A 20,344-nucleotide genomic window follows, 5' to 3' on the forward strand; every position below is an offset into this window, starting at 1 on the left:
TAGTACTTTTCGTTCAGATACTCGTTTTAATTCCCACTTCATTTATTTGCTACTCTTTTTTCCTTTCTACAATACTCACATCTATTTTAGCTTCTGGGAACAGCCATGGGGGAACACTGCTAAATGGGGTTGCTTTGGCAAGCGTGATATTCTCCACTCCATATGCCCTCGTTCTTTCCTTACTCATCCAGCCAAACCCACGTCCCTGTAATTTTGCATATTCCCAGCAATCCTGTAATATTCTGTTTGAAATATTTCCTTCTCCACTTCCTTGTAGTCTGACCCAGTATGACAGAGCAAGCCTCTCTCTTCTGATCTCCAGAGGCGTCTCTCGTGCTTCTATCAGAACTGCATTGATAGAGGATGACTTTATCGCTCCAATACACAGCCGATAACGAAAATAGGAAACAGTTGGCCGAAAACCGAATGCCGAAAATGATTAATAGAAATAGAAATATATATATATATAATGTATACATTTTTCACCAATGTTGTTCAGCTACCTCATTATGGAAAAAAACATGATTATGGCAAAACTTAACTTAAATAATAATCACTATTATGGGTCCATAAAACATTTATTCAGCAATTTTGAATGCATACAGTACATTAATTCCAAGTCAAGTGCATTTTCTTTTCTCTGTAGGATATCTACAACAAAGTGCATTCAGAACAAAGCCAAGGTGCTTTAAAACTGCATAAACATCTAGGCCAGTAGGCCTACAACAAAATAGTGTAAATAAAGACTGTAACAGCCAGGCCTTCAACAACAACAAATGCACCTATAAGTTTGGTAACCTAACGTGTTGTTGTGATGACGTAATCAAAACGCGGCGACAAGCACGGCGCGCGACCATGCTCGCGGCTGGCTCACAGCCAACAGGCTTGTTTGAGACAAGCGAGACCTGCGCAGACCTGCGCAATTTCGATCAACGTCTTGTTCGTACGTTGCATGATGGTTAGTCATTTTGTCCGACTTGCTCTGGAGGCTCGATCACATGAGACGTTGAAATCTCGCGGGACAAACACGCCCGCAGCCTTGAGAGCGAGGCGCGGCGAGGCGGCGCAGTTCCTCTCCACGGGCTGCGGAAGCAAAATGCTTGATGGGAAAGGACTCGCTGGTATCTCCAGCTGAGCGCTCATTGGTGGGTTTTACCCCTTGCTGCTGATGAAGCTCTCCAATTGGCTCGGCAAAAGTCTGTTGTTGTTTGGTGTCAGTTTTACGTCGCCCCCTCCATTAACATTTTTCATCATTGTTCCCAATGTTTATCATCATGAAATTAATATCTACATATGTTATACTATACTTGCACTGCTTACCGTTTTCATACTTTATACATCTTAGCATATTCATACACACTGTTCATACTGCTCACAGGCTGCTGTGTGTATTCATACCCCTCACTGTTTATTCATCATTCAATTCATTCTATATTTTATTCTAGATTGTGTACATTACTTTTCACTTTACTGCTTGTTGCACTCCTGGTTAGAAGCTAAACTGCATTTCGTTGTCTCAGTACCTGTAATCTGTGCAACAACAATAGAGTTTAATCTAATCTTGAGCAGGAACAAATGTATTTACTTAGTACATAATATGACATTAACGATTAAAACACATGTGTGCATTCTTTATAAATGCAAACCGAGTCAAGCCGACTGCGGAGGTGGCGGTATGCACCTTAAAGTTGTTTGCAATCCGCCAAAAAACCGAGAGAAGAAGAAGAAGGCGAAGAAGTAGAAGAAGAAGAAGAAGCCGACTCGGAGCTGTCCGACTTCAGTCGAGCTTTTTGAGACCTCCCCCGGCTGCGATCGGCTATTCTCGTCTACTTTCGAGGCGAGCCGCAACGCATCTCAAACAAGCCTAACATGTCTGCTTCTTGGAGATATTTTATAATATCAGAGAAAGAGCCGCAGATTGCGATTTGTATAACGTGTTCAGCTGACATTTCTCGAGGGGGTGTAACTGCAAAGACTTTCACCACTTCGGGATTACTCCACCACTTGAAATCAAAACACCCGGACAAATAAGCGGAGTATGATCAACGTAACCCTGTTCTCTGACTTTAGGCCGAAAACCGAAAGGGCCTTTTTAACTATTTTCGGTGGCCGAATATTCGGTGCATCCCTAGTAAATACCATGTAGCATGACTTGCTTTCTGACATTTTGAATCCCCAGTTATATGACCACCTCTCCACTTTTTTAATCGCTCTAGCTATATTCTCCATTACGTATGGGGCAGTTCTTCCCCTCATCCAAATAGCCCCATCATCTGCGTACAGAGCCGATTGTATGCATGTGTCTAAGCATGTAAATATATAATTAATCATGATGTTAAATAATATTGGACTGACTGCACTCCCTTGGGGAATACCATTTCCTATTTCAAAATAATTGGAAATATCTGCTCCAACCTTTACTCTAAATGTCCTGTCTGTTAAAAAGGCCCTTACCCAATTGAACATTCTCCGTCCAATACCCATTCTACCCAATTTGATCAGTAGCCCATCCCTCCACATAGTCATACGCCTTTTCAATGTCAAAGTACACTATTGCCATTATCTCTTTCATTTTCAATGTGTTTTCCACATCATTACTCACTCTTACTAATTCCACATCCAGAGCTGACCTATTATCCTGTCTCTTCTCCTTCACGTTCTCATTCTCTGCTAGTAACTGCTGTTTTTGCTGCCTATGGATATCACTGAGATGCTCCCCACTATGTACTGCTGCAAGTGTCCTTCCTAACATACCTGCCTTCTCTTTATCTGTCACTGCCAGCCTCTCCCCATCCACCAAGGCTGGAATTTTAAGGGATTTCCTTTTCCCACTCATCTGCTTAAACATGGACCAGACATCACCTAATGTTACTACTCTGCCAATGGTAGACCACAATTCTCTCCATGTTCTCTTTTTTTTTTATATTTGATTGTCCTTCGAGCAGCTGCCCTTTTCCTTTGATACTCTATCACATTATTTTGCGTCGTGTTTTTCTTTAATTCTCTAAATGCATCGTTTCGCTCTTTATTAGCCCTGCTGCATTCCTCATTCCACCATGGCACCACTGTCTTCCTACCTTTGGTTGTTGCTTTGGGTATACTGTTCTCTGCTGCATTCAGTATATGTTATGTTCTGTGGCTTGTAATGACCTCTCTGCTTCCCTCTGATGTTAGCAGGTGTACCGACTCCTCACACCATATCCTACATTTCCCCCAATCAGCTTTAGCAAAGCACCGCCTGGTTATTACACTTCCTTCCTGCATATATACATTATTATTCATTTTAGTAAGCACTGGATAATGGTCACTTCCTACAGTGGAGTTATTCAAAACAAACCATTTGCATGTATGAACCAAACAGTTTGACACTAATGTCAGATCCAGGCATGAGACTTTCCCCCTGTGTACATCTACTCTTGTGCCATGTCCATCATTAAGGCATACCAGTGTTCTTTCCTCCAGCATTTCTTCCACTATATTTCCGTTACTGTCTGTATGGTTGCTGCCCCATAGACTATTGTGTGCATTGAAATCACCACACCAAACGTCCTTCCTATGTTTATTTCCTGCTATTTCTTTAAATATATCAGTGGTTAGATTTGGACATGGGTTGTATAAATTGATTATCCTAATGTTATCTTGTTTTCTAGGATTTCAGATTTCCACTATAATACAATCTTATCAGGAGATTGCACCACCCTATATGACACACCATCTTTGAGAAATGACTGCAGGATCTCAGGTATGCAAAGTGGACAGGTAGGCGAGAAAGGCCTTTTTGAGTCTCAGAGACCAAGGTCCTTAACACTTTGCATACATTGACTGCACGACTTCAAATCTGTAATGTGGACAGTACACCTCAAATACATCACGACACAACCTGTGGTATTTGAAAATAAGGGAATGACATGTTTATAATATGCTGCAAAACACAACAGATATGCAGGGTTGCGAGTCTGTTTCTAAGGCCATTTTATTTTTGCTAGTCTGATCATTTCAACAAGAGAATAGGATCAAACTGAAAACATCGTAAATATGTTCTAGATACATGAATCATTGGTTCTTTTAGACCAGAACAGACTGCTAACTCAACAGGAACTATCAAAAACATCCCAATCAAAGTTTAAAGTCACAACATTAACTACTCGGCAGATTAATGAACAGTGAAACTCGCTCATGGCCTTTAAGGTGAATACTTTAAGAAATTGTTTTCCCACACTCTTAACACCACTATGGTTTTAAGAGTGTGTGAACACGAAGATGTGATTTGAGAGCATCTGATCTAGTGAACGTTTTCCCACACTCTTCACACCAGTACGGATTTTCTCGAGTATGAATACGGTGATGTGTTTTGAGATGACCTGATGTAGTGAAAGTTTTCCCACACTCTTCACAGCTGTAAGGTTTTTCTCCAGTATGAATACGTTGATGTGTTTTGAGATAACTTGATGTAGTGAAAGTTGTCCCGCACTCTTCACACCAGTACGGTTTTTCTCCAGTATGAATACGGTGATGTGATCTGAGAGCACTTGATGTAGTGAAAGTTGTCCCACACTCTTCACAGCTGTATGGTTTTTCTCCAGTATGAATACGTTGATGTGTTTTGAGATAACTTGATGTAGTGAACGTTTTCCCACACTCTTCACACCAGTACGGTTTTTCTCCAGTGTGAATACGTTGATGTGTTTTGAGATAACTTGATGTAGTGAAAGTTGCCCCACACTCTTCACAGCTGTATGGTTTTTCTCCAGTATGAACACGAAGATGTGATTTGAGAGCATCTGATCTCGTGAACGTTTTCCCACACTCTTCACACCAGTACGGTTTTTCTCCAGTATGAATACGGTGATGTGTTTTGAGATGACTTGATCTAGTGAAAGTTGTCCCACACTCTTCACAGCTGTATGGTTTTTCTCCAGTATGAATACGTTGATGTGTTTTGAGATAACTTGATGTAGTGAAAGTTGTCCCGCACTCTTCACAGCTGTAAGGTTTTTTTCCAGTATGAATACGTTGATGTGATTTGAGATCACTTGATCTAGTGAAAGTTGTCCCACACTCTTCACAGCTGTACGGTTTTTCTCCAGTATGAATACGTTGATGTGATTTAAGAGCACCTGATGTAGTGAAAGTTGTCCCACACTCTTCACAGCTGTAAGGTTTTTCTCCAGTGTGAATACGTTGATGTGATTTGAGAGCACCTGATGTAGTGAAAGTTTTCCCACACTCTTCACAGCTATATGGTATTTCTCCCGTGTGAATATGCAGGTGGCTCTTTAAATGTTCAGATGTTGTAAAGGATTTGTCACATTGCTGACAGCTGTGACGTCTCTCTCTTCCTTTCGGTTTCTAGAACAGACGGACAGAGAAAGAGAGAAAGTCAATCTAAAAAGCATAAATAGACAAGTTAACACAATAAAAACTCACTTAATATAAACCTTGAGTTAACAAAATACTACTTATCAACTGTTTGTGTTTATTATATTTGTATTATATTTGATACAGTAATACAGCAATATTCTAACCAAAGTATATACCAGAGGTGGGGGACTCGAGTCACATGACTTGACTCGAGTCACATGACTTGACTCGCATATTTTTTGACTTGAGACTTGCTTGACTAACATTGATAAAAGACTCGACTTGACTTTGAATTCATGACTTGAGACTTGACTTAGGCTTGAGACAGATGACTCGAAAGGACTTTACTTTTTAAAATAAAATATTTGCATTTACTAAGCCCCTAGAGGGCAATGAAAAAAAAAGAAAAGAGAAAGTATCTCGTTCGCAGTAGAAAGTAGGAAGTGGAGCGCACAGGAGACAGCCGTTTCATTGCAGACTGTTATGTTTATGTGGGGAAATACATACATTATTTGAGATATATTTCAAACTCGGACTTCATTTTAGGGACATTTCGACCAGGGGTGTAGAGTTATTTGTTCAAGCACCAGATCGGCAACACAGGAGAGTCTGTGACTCAGTATCTGCTGCCCACAGCTGTTTTATAGAAGAAAAACCTCCTTCACTTCATGAAATCTCCGCAGCACCAGGAGGCAGTAACGTGTAACTCAGCAGAATCTCAGAAGAGCAGTACCAGCCGCAAAGAGCTGTGCCTTCACTGTGTTTACCTTCATTAGAACAGCTAGCGAGCGACCGCAGGCTGCTACGTTTTAACCACACGCACCTCTATACACACACACACACACACACTATACTGCCCAATTATTCCCCCTATTGCCTGTTTTATGATTTCAGAGCCTCACTCTTCATTGTTGTTAATGTTGAAAATAAAACCCTAGTTTCATAACCACTGTCTTTTAACTGATTTAAATGCGGAAACTGGGGTTATTCATCAGGATTTCGTAGGACTTGACTTGCTTGACTCTCACCCCAGTAACTTGAGACTTGCACATGGATGACTTACTCCCACCCCTGGTATTCAGGAGACAGAGGGAGACGGCATCCTGTCACTGCGAGTCTCAGTATGCTCCGTTCGTCTTGTTTTAGTTTTTTTGGTCTAATTATTGTTTAAACTTTATTGTGTCTGTATGAAACGTCATTTTGAGAGACCATGCTTTTGATCCTGTGGATTACATTTGCCTTCTGCAGAACATGTCTGGCAATTCAACTTTCCAAGACACACCTGAGTGACAGCACGAACAGGTATGGCGAGGAGCCCCGGCCTCTACGCTGCTACAGCCGCGAGGCTATGCTAGAGCTAAAATGCGATCGGCTTCCTACGAATACACCAAGCCACCTGTGCTCTTCGATATTGGATGAAATCCCTCGGGAGCCGGTTAGAAACACCAGGAAAAAGAGATGAGGAAGGAGGGGAGGCGTTCAGAATCGCCTACGGCGGAGATTCAGCCGGCCACCACTTCCATCCATCATTCTCACAAACCTGCGCTCATTGAGCAACAACGTGGACACACTAAGGACATACACAAGGTACCGTCATGAATTTCTTGAGGCCTCTTTATTATGTTTCACGGAAAGTTGGCTACAATCTACAAAGCCTGAATCTCTCTTTGAAGTACCTGGATTCACCCTTGTTCGAGCAGACAGTGATGCGAACTCGGGGGAAACCAGAAGAGGCGGTATTTGTGTGTATATTAATGATCTGTAGTGCCGATCATACTCAGCCAAATGTAAAACCTGCAATCCCAACATAGAAATTCTCGGCATGACGTTAAGACCCTTTTATCTGCCCAGAGAATTCGGGTGTATTTTACTGTTTGTTGTTTATGTGCCTCCCAGCGGCAGAGGACACTGTGTTCACGAGCTACAACTCAGCCACTGGCAATAATGCTCTGGGACCTGAAGCAATGTCGCCTGGAGACTGTGTTACCTGGGTTCCAGCAGTATGTTAGGGATCACAGCAGGAAAGAGAATATCCTGGACAAATGCTTTGTTAATGATAAAGGAGCCAATAGAGGTTTCTCAATACTTAAATTTCCCCTCCTCGACTCCTATCCTCGATACTTAGTCCCGCCCACAGGAGATGCGAGCGGAGGACTGAGGAGGGGAACTGAGGGAGGGGAACCGAGGAGAGAGGGGAAGCAGCAGGCGGTTAGAGAAATGAGAACTCCTCTCCTCTGAGCGGTCATTTTAAAGAGACGTCCATTAATGAGGACAGGAGACACAGCAGCCCTCTGTCTGATGGACAGATGTGTTCATGATGACTTATATATTTACTTTGAATTCATTCACAGTGCGGTATAATGAGACAATAACAGGCTACAGATGCGGACACACACACATTTATATAAATATATACAATTTCAGAATCAAACAAGTATGAGAGCACTCTCATAATGACGTAGCACAATCGGAGACTGGATATATCCCCCCCCCCTCTCTCTGGTCGCTGAAATGGGGAATTTCAATTACGGGCCAAAAGTTGTATTTACACATAGGCTATTAAAAGAGGACACCAAACCAACTGAGACCCGTCGGTCCGCCGTACGCACTGTACAACACACACTTTAAAACACACACAGTACAACACACACACAGACTGTACCCCACACACACCTACACACTGTACCACACACACCTACTACAGCTCGTAAAGCATAATCAGGCTACAGCCGTTGTGTATTTTATTATGTGAAGCACTAAATGGTCTTAGAAAAATATCGACTAAAGCAAATAAAGAGAGTAGGCCTGTTATACTGAGTGATATATATTATACACTAGCGGTGTAACGGTATACGTACCCGTACCGTTCGGTTCACGTGTGTACCGAACGAACATACCGTTAAACGTAAAAAAATTGAGAACGTGAACAACTTCTTGGAATCAATCTCAGGTTTCCTCAGCATTCAGAGTAATTTGCTCACATTGGGTTCAACGCGTCAGAGCGAGCAAGTCATTTAATTGGACGAGAGGCATACTATGAGAGCTGGTCAGAGGGATGCGTTCAAATTTAGTCAGTCATTTGAGGAACTAGCGAAATGGCGAACGCAAATAAAGTTGAGCTCGAAAATCCTTCAGCATCATTGAAGTCTCCTGAAGTCTCCGGTTTGGGAACATTTTGGTTTTGCAGTTACGTACAAGGATGACAGGCAAAGACAGGTGGACCGAACCAAAGCTGTTTGTCGGCATTGTTCAACTAACAATTGTTACGCGGCTGGCAATACATCAAACTTGCACTCATTTGAAAAGGCATCACCCGAACGTGAATATCACCGGTACCAAAAGACTGAAGTGCAAACCCAACTCCCGCTAGCATTTAAGCCTCCACCACTCGCAAAAAGTTTAGACCGAGCCAAAGCTATTACAAACGCCAAATATCCTTATGTTGCAAGTTCAAATACAGATTATTTCAGTTCATCGAAATGCTGCACCTTAATGTTTATTATATTTTGTATTTATTTGAGTGAATATTCAGTTTAATAATAATTAAAAACCCAAAACTAATAGTTTATGTTGTGTGAGTACTAGTGCAGTAAAGTTCAAATACAGATTATTACAGTTCATCAAAATGCTGCACCTTAATGTTTCTTTTATTATATTTTATATTTATTTGAGTTAATACATTATTCAAAGTTTAATAATAATACAAATATATATATATATGTTATTTGATAATTTTTTCTGCTGTACCGAAAACGTAACGAACCGTGACCTAAAAACCGAGGTAGGTACCGAACCGAAATGTTTGTGAACCGTTACACCCCTATTATACACACTGCTCTGCTTTCTGCACGGACCTCACAGCTGTTCTCTCTGGAAACATCGCAACGTGATGAAAGCAGTTTCTAAAATAATATCCAGGGGATGCATGCAGAGCTGTCATTGGCTGAGATAAGTCCGGCCGTGCATCACGCCTCCACCGTTCCCGGAAATGCATCCGTGGAGGACCCATCAGTGTCTCCTCGGTTAGAGCTCCTCCAGAGAGCCTCCTCGATCCTTATTTAGAGAAATGACATGTCCTTCAAAATGGCGCGCTGAAATTCATTACCGGGTCACTACCGGAGGACCGAGGAGTCGAGGAGGGGAAATTTCAGTATTGAGAAACCTCTTATGTGTCTAAATACAGACCACCAATACTGAACTCTGATCATAATGTTGTGAATATGATACCAGTGTATAAGACCAAACTGAAGGGAAGTCAACCAGATATATATACAGTCTATGATTTTACGTCATGCGATCGGCATGTTTAGAGAGCACCGATCGATCGGTAGAGAGTGAGTATCGGCCGATCTCGATCGGTGACCGATCGATCCGAGCATCCCTAAAGACTATATTAACTTCTGTGTTCCCACTAAAGAAATACAAATCTATGCAAGTAATGAATCATATGTGACTAAGGACATTAAAAAAAGTTATAAAAAACAGGAAAATAGCTATCGGAGCACTTAGAGAAAGAACTGAAAGTCAAATTGAGGGAATCAAAACTGGCACACAGAGAGCTTTTGGGAAATGCTTTTAAAGCCAAAGACCCCCAAAAAGTGTGGGACACCATGAGAACCATGACCTCTTCAGCTAAACCTATTGTGACGGACAAGAAATACTTGATCTATACAAATTTGCCTATAAGCAAGGGGGTGGTACTGTTGCTACTCTGGTTCATATCATCACTAAACATTTAGATAAACGTCACACCTATGCAAGAGGCCTCTTCCTAGACTTCTCAGCAGCAACACAATTCAAGCAGACATCTTGGTGTCAAAAATTGCCAAAATGGAAGTAAATCCATACCTGATTTACTGGTATGCCGCTTTCCTCACCAGTAGAGAGCAACTTGTGAAGGTTAACAAAACCCTGTCATCTGCCATCACAACCAATGTAGGGGCCCCCCAGGGCTGTGGGAGTTCAGCTGTGCTCTTTACTCGCTTCTTTTAGCTTCTTTTGATGACTTTACTGAGCTGCTGTCTATAGTGTGTTTTGACTTTGACCATCTAGTCATTGTTGGTGATTTTAACATCCATGTTGACAACCCCCAGGACAGAGGGGCTGTCTTGATAACTATGGACTGACTCAGCATGTGACGGAGCCCACGCACAATAAGGGGCACACTCTGGACTTAAGGATCTCAAAGGGTCTGAATATCTCTGGGGTTGTGGTGACTGATGTTGCACTCTCTGATCATTCCTTTGAGAGCTCTATTTCTGTTCACACAAATGTTCAAAAAGAGGTAACCACAAAGCGATATTTAACTGAAAATACTAGGGAAATGTTTACTCTGAATGTTTGTTCCACACTTGCCCCTGCTAACATCTCACTAAATGAGCTAGTAGATCATTTTAATTCAACAATAAAAATGTTATAGATGCCACAGCTCCAACTAAGGTAAAGGAAGTGACTGGCAAGAAAATATCTTCATGGAGAAAGGCCATGACCGTGAGAACAGAAAAAAGAGAGTGTTGAAAAGCTGAACGTATGTGGAGAAAAACAAATCTCCAGGTTCATTTTGAAATCTATAAAGAGAGACTTGGCCTTTATAATTTGGAATTGAAATTTGCCCGACAGTCTTTCTTCTCTGACATAATTGCCAAAAACAAAAACAATGCACGTGCCTTGTTTGCTACTGTCGACAGACTAACTAACCCCCCAGTAGGGCTGTTCCGAATACCATTTTTCGGGCTCCGGATATTCGGTAGTAATCAGCAGCGAATATTCGAATATTCGGCCAGCGGGGGGGGGGGGCGTAGTAATCAGCAGCGAACCGCTTCAACACGTGTATTTTGGTTTATTCACGGCATACAATTTGTTATTCTACAGTATTGTTGTTTTATAGTTATCAACCCAATTTGTGTTCTTTGAAATTGAAAAGGATATCGCATTGTGTTTGTTACTTTCGTTGCAGTTGTATATGTCCTAAGTGTAATTTGGCTTGGCTTCCTATTTATGGACATGCTTTTATTTTGAAGGAGAGGTAGCGCTGTTGACAGGAAGTTGTTGTTGCTTTGGAAACAACGTGACAGAGAAAAGTAATATCTACATATAAAGAGGGAGAAAGTAAACGATAATGTTTATGGTTAAGTGTTAGCACCCCCCGAACAAGCTCTTACGTTGATATTGGAGATTTCAATAAATTCTCATTTGAAAAAAACCCCGGAAAAACCCGGAAAAAACAAACAAAACGAATATCCGAATAACGAAATTGAAACCCGAATAGTACTCCAACGAACGAATATTCGGATATTTGATTATTCGGGTACAGCCCTACCCCCCAGTGGCAGTAGCCTCTGAACTTCTATCCACCAGGGCCTGCAATGATTTTGCCTTCTTCACTGACAAAATTCAGAAAATCAGGCAAGCAGTCAGTGCCTCTGCATCAGGTACAGCAAAGGTGTTGTCTCTGTGTCCACCTAAAATTCAATTCAAACACCATGACACAGTTCCATCAGACTAATGATAAAAACCAGGACATTATACAACTTCTAAAATCCTCCTCCTGCTGCCTTGATATTATTCCAACAGGATTTTTCCAAGATGTTTTTGCTTGCATGGCCTCAGATCTACTTCACATAGTAAACAAGTCTCTTCACTCAGGTGTCTTTCCACAGGCTCTGAAAACTGCAGTCATTAAACCGCTCTTAAAAAAGAATAATCTAGATGCTAAAGTAATGAACAATTACAGGCCCATATCAAACCTCCCATTTCTAGGTAAAATCATTGAAAAAGTTGTTTTTCAACAGTTGAGTAACTTCTTGCATTTAAATAGCTGTTTGGATGTGTTCCGGTCAGGCTTTCCTCCAAACCACAGCTCTGCGACTGCTCTTGTAAAGGTCTTCAATGACATCCACGTATGGCGCATTTCCACGGCAGGGCCTCGCACTGCTTAGTACGGTATAGGTAGGCCTTGGTAGGCCAGGCTCACTTTATCCTGCGTTTCCAATACAGTTTAGAAACTGGGGCAGTAACTATAGTAACGCAGTGTAGGTGGAGCCGTGACGTCATCTTCAATGTGAACAACACAACCAACATCAACCGTTAGCTGTTAGCCCTCAGAGCTCACAGCTCCTCATATCTGTTCAGAAACTAGACACAAGTGAAACAAGTACAAACCACAGACTGTCTGTGTCATGGCGAATACAGTCGCTGGTTTATTTATGTCTGTAGGCCGTTGTTGGGAGTGTGGACGGTCGGAGCATATACTGCGTTAGCTTAGCCGATCTCCATTCAGAAAACACGCATTTTAAAAGGTTTCTCGCCTGCCGTCTGTCTGCAGACTTGTCAAAGCATTAATTCATGGTTTTTACTAAACGGTATGAGCATGTTGTTACTTCGGCAAAACTGCTCCACCTGTTAGAAATCTGCTCAAAGATTGTTGGTCACCCTGTCAGAGACTTTCTGACTCACAGACCATAATAACCTGTGAGGCTGTCCAACAGCATCATCTGGGACCCAAAGCATGCTCTAACAGAGAATCTGAAGTGCTACCATCTAATGGAGATTCACTAAAGTCAGCCTGAAGCATCCTTTGTGCTCCAGTCAATCCTCTCAATAAACACAGAGCTGAATCCGGATCAGATGCACGCTGAAGGCTCTTTGAGCAGCTCTCACTGATCCTGCTGTTATGTTACATGTTCAGTGCTCGACATTAAGGGCTGCCCGATGGCCCGGGGCCATCTAGTATTTAGCTTGGGCCATGAAGCCTCACCTGCTGGTTGCCCGATCGGGCAATCTATTATGCCAGTATCATGCAGCTTGCGGATCCAGTAATGAGTGACCCGACAGTGAAACTAAACATATCTATAACTAGTTACGGTAGTTTGAGAGGTAATTAAAATAGCTACGTGTGATATTCTAACCTGAAGTGTGTGTTTTGTCTGCTCACCGCTGCATGTGATCATGCAGAGCTGCGTGTCGACTCATCAGCAGCAGCTGATCTCTCTGTCCCGTCAGATTAGACTTCACTCGCGTTTATGTCCATATCAATCAGATCCAGCTAGTTCTAGCTAATGATATGACTACCTGCTTATTAAAAGACACCGTGACCTAAACAATAAGTGTCGCTATGCAACTGGGTGAGGCCACAAAGTATAGCGCAGCATTATGCATTTGTTTACATGCCCACCGGAAACCCGAGGCATTAGCAACAGATCAACGCACAATCAACCCATCCAGGACATCTCTTTCTCCACATTAAGTGTTAGACATTAGAATTGACTACTCTTGTCTGTCACATACTCTTCTTGTCTGTCACATAAGTGGCACAACTGAAGCGGTATTGCGCTAAAGGGAAATTATTTTGACCGGACATTTTGACCGAAGAGATTTAGATTTAGAACGGGAACTCTGACGTCGCCATTTTGTGTGCTTCGCGGATGCGCTCGGCTCCTCTCGACTGCTGCTGCTCGGTCAGCTTCCGGATGAGGAGGCATTCCTTCGACCAACTTACAGTAGATAACGTTACAAACATTTTTAACAGGGGCCATAATAGCGTAAATAATGTTTGTTTTGGCAGTTATAACTGCATGTAATGTTTTCTACTTTTTTACATCTGGGAAGGCATTTGCCTTCATCAGATGGAAAGTGTCTTGACCAACAACTTAAGTATTTATTATAGCTATGCAGGGCATGCAAGAGAGCAAACACAAACAAGTGAAATGAAGAATACAATTGAAATTGTAATATTGTGGTGGTTCAACTTATAATTCAGTTCATAGAATGCACCAGACAGCATCTAAGACCTGCAAAAATCTAAATGTTCTAGGGGGAGGCCCCCCAAACCCTTCGTGCGTCATTTCGTCCGCGCGCATTTTTAAGGGCAATCTCTATTGGGCTCAGGGCCATCTGTAAATTAGCTTAGATGGCCAGCAGGGCCATCTGCCAAAATCCTTAATGTCATGCACTGATGTTTGTTCCTCATGTATTGTGTTTGTTTTATGTGTCTATGTTGATGTTACACAACGAGCTGCTGTGATGCAAGTCACATTTCAGACTTGATCTGACAATAAAGAATCGTAGACAACAACGTTCTAACCTCTATCTAACCATAATGTGCATTCATATTAGGCTTGGGCGGTATCATTTTTTTCATACCGTCATACCTTGCTGACATCATACCGTGGTATACGGTATATGACGGTATGACTTGGGTCGACTTGAGCGAGGTGGCATTCGGCGGCAAATAGATGTTTCGAACTGTATATTATATGTTCGGTTTAAAATGCAGCCCGAGCCGGTACACGCTCGCAAAGTGCCGCGACATGCGCGCAAGTGCAAAACAAGGGCTGCATACATGACACATTGTGCAAATGGCACATTTTGAGATCGGATACAGGACGCGTTTGTAGATGTCCGACGTTGTTTCCATTGTGAGCTAAGTTAACAATATATCATCATACATAAACATTTTCCAGGAGTAAATACTTGACTTATTGAATAAAGTTTGCTATATTCACTAACTAGTTTGGCAATATTATTCCGTGCATGTGTTAAAAACCTTATTTCCATTTGATTCATTGGATTACTCGCGTGAATGTTTAGCACGTTAATGCTTTCGTTTTTAAAACCGTCCGACCTCCACTACAAAACCATCAACCAGTTGCATAGGATTAAAAAATGTCAACACTCACTCACCCCGTCTTAAACATTCCCAAAGAAGTGCCTCTGTCTCTCGTTGTGCTGGATGAAGTCACTGGCGACGAGTAAACCCAAAAATAGTCCCAAACAGGCGCAGAGACATTTTTCTTTTTTACTAGTTGTCCGAGTTCGGGGCCGGCAAATGCTGCCGCCATCTTGCTCAGCTCAGCTCTGTGCTGAGCTCTGAGAGCGGGAAAGACGGACTGCCCTCCCCTGCCCTCTGCTGGCGCGTGTTGTGCATTACAACCAATGTCGTCCCTATCAAAACTCAGTGTCAGTGTAATAGAATGAAACGCATCTGTGATTTGGCGCACAGTCTGTGACGTCACGGTATTGAAAATCATACCGACGGTATTTCGAAATACCCTGGTATACCGTAATACCGTCATACCGCCCAAGCCTAATTCATATTGTATATTTCAAAACAGGTTGTGATCTTTCATTTGCGGATAACAGTGTTACGGCCCGTCCACACAAAGGCATGAAAAAAATCTTGAAAAATCTTGATGCTGGGCGTGTCTGAAGCTTGGCGATTTTTTGCAAGCAACGCGACCAACAACCAATCACATGAATCTCCCGCCCCCGACATACAAAGCAATAGCAATGTTAAAACGAAGTAAACTGGATATAAACTCTCCAAACAGGCGAAAACCTACCAGTTTCACCCACTGTCTCTGCCACCTCCCTCCATGCCTGGTTCCTCCGGTTTGTATCCCGGTAAATAGTTCTGGTCGTAAGAACCGGGTGATTTGCTACCGTAATATCTCGTTTGGAATATGAGGAAATTAAATGCGGTCTGGCTCTCCCAGCTTGCACGCGGTTTGATTGGCTAGCGCTTGTACTGGCGGGATTTGCATAAACGGGATTTGATTGGCTGATGCCAGCTTCGAAAGCATCGGGAGCATCAAAAGTTGAACATTGCTCAACTTTTGATGCTCACGATGCTTGCAAAGCCATGCTCCGCTCCCCACAATGCAGTTCGGCGAAGATTACAAATCTTCTACGTCACTCACCCCATTCAAACGAATGGGCGAAGCTTTGAAAGATTTTTTTCATGCCTGTGTGTGGACGGGCCGTTAGGCATTTGGGGATAACAGTGTTAGGCATTCATGAGGTGCAACAACATTAACATGAACCTTTCTGTTGGTTGCTTGTTAGCAGACCCTCCACGCGATAGCAGAGCGAACAGGTACAGCAAGCGAGAGATCATTGTCTACTAGCAAATCGATTGCAGATGGCGTCGTGCTCGCAGACGGATACAAAAATAATAATGAATGGGTCGGGAAATATACTTTGGTGGCCGTTAAACCTGGACGGCCCAAGTAAAGTCTATGTGTGGGAAACCCTGGACTTGAATTTTGAATTGAGCCGTCCCTTATAGATACTATCTCTTAACGTATTAGTGATAGGAATCCCGGCTGTTTTTAGTGAGTCGGATCATTTGGCTCGGCTCACTAAGAAGAGCCGGCTCTTTCGGCTCCCAAACGGATCTTCACGTTAACACAGTTTACCAGAGCCTCAGTTTCGCCGCTGCGAGGCTCCGGCGCTCGCAGTTCACGCGCGTGCTCCACTAGCACAGGAACACGCTTTGCTGGCGGTGAAAAGAATCCCACCAGACTCCTTTGCCCCTCCAACAGAGGGATGTCCTTGTCCTTTTTCGTCACTTCAAGCGATAAAAACTATGTTGGACGCCCTCGGCTCGAGTTCAGGGCGTTCCGAGCTGAATGAGGGCGTCAAATGACGGCAAGACGCCTGCCTGGCGGAAACACTGGAATTAGGAATATATTGTGAGGAAGTGCACACTGACCTGAGCTCCAGGGGTCTCTTTGTTCTCCTCCATGCTGCTCTCAGTTCTCCTTCTCCGGATGGGTCTCTGAAATAATCAACACAACTACAGCTGACACAAAACAAGACAACTCAATACAACAGACAGACACAACAAAACTAATCTACAGCTACTTCGTAGGTTCATAGCAGAGGTGAGAAGTAACTAAGTACATTTACTCAAGTACTGTACTTAAGTACTATTTAGAGGTACTTTTACTTTACTTGAATATTTCCATGTAATGCTACTTTGTCTGCGACAACAGGAGACAGTAATAAAGCTGCTTCACTGAAGAGGAGAAACTCACAGCCACAGCTCCAGGACTCTGTAAGTCAGGAGGAGACTAGAAACAACAAGTCAATAAACTGAGGATTCATCCTGTAACATAAAGGAGTTACCTAACACACACACACACACACACACACACACACACACACACACACACACACACACACACACACACACACACACACACACACACACACACACACACACACACACACACACACACACACACACACACACACACACACACACACACACACACACACACACACACACACACACACACACACACACACACACACACACACACACACACACACACACACACACACACACACACACACACACACACACACACACACACACACACACACACACCTTCTTTTAAGCTGGAAACACTGAGAAGACCACAGAGCTGCTTCAGGTCCTCTCTGGGGACACTGGGTCCTGATGAAGACCACAGAGCTGCTTCAGGTCCTCTCTGGGGACACTGGGTCCTGATGAAGACCACAGAGCTGCTTCAGGTCCTCTCTGGGGACACTGGGTCCTGATGAAGACCACAGAGCTGTTTCAGGTCCTCTATGGGGACACTGGGTCCTGATGAAGACCACAGAGCTGCTTCAGGTCCTCTCTGGGGACACTGGGTCCTGATGAAGACCAAAGAGCTGCTTCAGGTGGGAAACTGTCAGGAGTGAAGATGAGGAATTCAAAAAGTTTATTCAATGATATGTTCCATTTTTAGATGTTTATATTTATTGTTTTATCACATCATGTGCAGTGCCTTGTCTCATCTATGCTGCTGAGACGTAAACATGTTCCAAATTGATCCATTTAGTAAATGTGATGTTAAGCAGAGGAGAAAATGATAGAAAGGTCAGATAGTTATTAACATTACATGCAAATGACTTTAACCATTACGATAACAAGTTGGTTTTCTGTATAAATTATTATTAATACAATACAAATATTTAGATATAATTCATCATAATCTGTGTAGCAACTTACATTCTAACTTACAGTTTGTTCACTTTTATTTGATTAAAATGACTTTATTCACATAGAAAGTGACATTAACGGTTGTTTGAACCACGGTTATAACGCTATCTGTGTCATTAACTATCACTAAGTTAACACAGAAAGCAAACATTAGCAAGTAAGACTGTTTAATGTACTCCATGTATACAGTATTTTCTGTATATTGTGTATTCTTTAGATACTCTAGTGATATGTGTCCCGTGTGTAAACTTGCTGCTAATGCTTCATTTTTATTATATCTTATTGTATCTTTTAAATATGCTTAACTTGCGTAATGCCTGAAAACACTTCTGCTGTGACACAATCATTTCTAAGTTTAAGGTAAATAATTATTTTAATAAAGTATATGTATTTATCTAATGAGCTAAACCGTCGCTTAGCTTAGCGTTAGCTGCTAACTGAAGAACCCCATTCATTTCAATGGGAAAAATGCTATATATTGAAAACTTCAATGGGAAAAATAAGCATATATTTAAAACTATATCTATGGTAAAGAGCACCAACACAACAACTCAAACTGTCTTAAAGACAACTGGTGCAATAAATAACTAAAATAAAGTCGGCTTAGCATTACAAATCAACTGTTACTCACCCAGAGCCGAACTGGAATAATAACTGTAGCTGTTAGCTGTTAGCCGTTAGCTTTAAGACTTTAGCTGTTAACCGATAGCTTTTAGACGTTGCATGTTAGACTTGAGCTTTTAGACTGTAGCTGTTAGCCGATGGCTTTTAGACTTGAGCTGTTAGCCAATAGCTTTTAGCCTTTATTTAAAGATAATTTGAGAATATTTTTGGCGCACATTTTAAAGTTTTTTTGTGAGTTTCTTTCTTCCAATATTACAGCTGTGTTAAAAAAGATAACTTCTGATTCGTGATTAACTGTAAACTAAGCAAACAGGTGTAAATACACTTAATGAAACCTCTGCGTGTGTTTAATCCACTCACCACCACCTCTTCTTCCTCTTCTTCTTCTTCCTCTTCTTCCTCCTCTTCCTCTTCTTCTTCTTCTTCTTCTTCTTCTTCTTCTTCTTCTCTCGGTTTATTATTCTTCTTCTTCTTCTTCTTCTTCTCTTGCTTTTCTTCTTCTTCTCTTGCTTTTTAGCGGATTGCAAACAACTTAAAAGGTGCATACCGCCACCTACTGTCCATGAGTATGTATCATCACATCATTCCAACTCTTTAACTTATGCTCTAATCAAAATTAAATTAAAATAAATCAATAAATCAATACAACCATGAAATAAATAAAACAAAAAACAAATCTATGTTCTTTCCTGACCTAATGTTAAATTCTTTTTCCTACCCCAGTTTCACTCAAGAATTGAAACAGTGCCTTTCTGGTAGCTCTTACTCCCTCTCCTTTTGTTCCCAAAACACCAACCACACTCCACTCCCTCTCTGCCTCTAAAACTTCATCCTTTAGTTTTTCTCTTTCAGCTTTATAGATGTCACAATGTAACAATATATGTTCTACATCTTCTTTTACTGCACAGTTCCCACACTTGTTACTGTCACTTTCCCCCATGATATACAGCGTACTATTCAAAGCCGTGTGATTTATTCTGAGTCTAGTCATCATGATTTCCTCCCTTCTATTTCTTTCTTTATGAATATTAATTGTAATTGTCTTTTGTACTTTGTGATAGTCCTTGCCTTTCTGGTCTTTCTTTCTGCCAGATCTCCATCCCTTTCTTCTTAATTACTGCTTTTCCTTCTCCTTCTCCAAGTTGAACTGGTAATGTTATTTGCTTTTGTAGTGCACTTTTTAGTAATTTATCAGCACACTTGTTCCCTTTCACCCCCTCATGAGCAGGCACCCAGCAGAACTGCAGATCTATGCCGCTTCTGTGCATTCTTAACAGGCTCTGATTCAGTTCTATGAGAATGTCTTCCCTAGTTGTTGTTGTTGATTGTATGCTTTGTAATATGGACAATGAATCTGTGCATATCACCACCCTATCTGGTCTGACCTCTTCAACCCACTGCAATCCTATTATTACAGCAAGCATTTCTGCTGTATACACTGATAATTGATCAGACGTTCTTTTTAAAATAGATATTTTAAAGTCTGGGATGTATATGCCAACTCCAACACACTCTTCCTTGTTCTTAGAACCATCTGTATACATTTTGAGGTAATTGTAGTACTTTTCG

The 20,344-nt window shown here is 41.8% G+C and overlaps 1 protein-coding gene across 2 annotated transcripts; it reads right to left on the reverse strand.

Moving 5' to 3' along the window:
- Positions 1–559: 559 nt before the first annotated feature.
- Positions 560–19,144, reverse strand: LOC307032713 (uncharacterized protein). 2 transcript variants are annotated; one of them, XM_079670884.1, is made up of 3 exons: positions 17,534–19,144; positions 16,853–16,918; positions 560–5,349 (listed from the first exon to the last, which is right to left on the reverse strand). In XM_079670884.1, the coding sequence occupies exons 2-3, from the start codon at positions 16,883–16,885 to the stop codon at positions 4,231–4,233; spliced, it is 1,152 nt and encodes a 383-aa protein (XP_079527010.1). In that variant the 5' UTR covers positions 16,886–16,918; positions 17,534–19,144; the 3' UTR covers positions 560–4,230. The 2 variants fall into 2 exon arrangements, with proteins under 2 accessions (XP_079527010.1, XP_079527009.1); XM_079670883.1 differs by lacking the exon at positions 17,534–19,144 and having other exon boundaries at positions 16,853–17,171.
- Positions 19,145–20,344: the final 1,200 nt, after the last annotated feature.

This window comes from Notothenia rossii, assembly GCF_949606895.1.
Source record: "Notothenia rossii genome assembly, chromosome: 3".
Taxonomy (NCBI): Eukaryota; Metazoa; Chordata; class Actinopteri; order Perciformes; family Nototheniidae; genus Notothenia; species Notothenia rossii.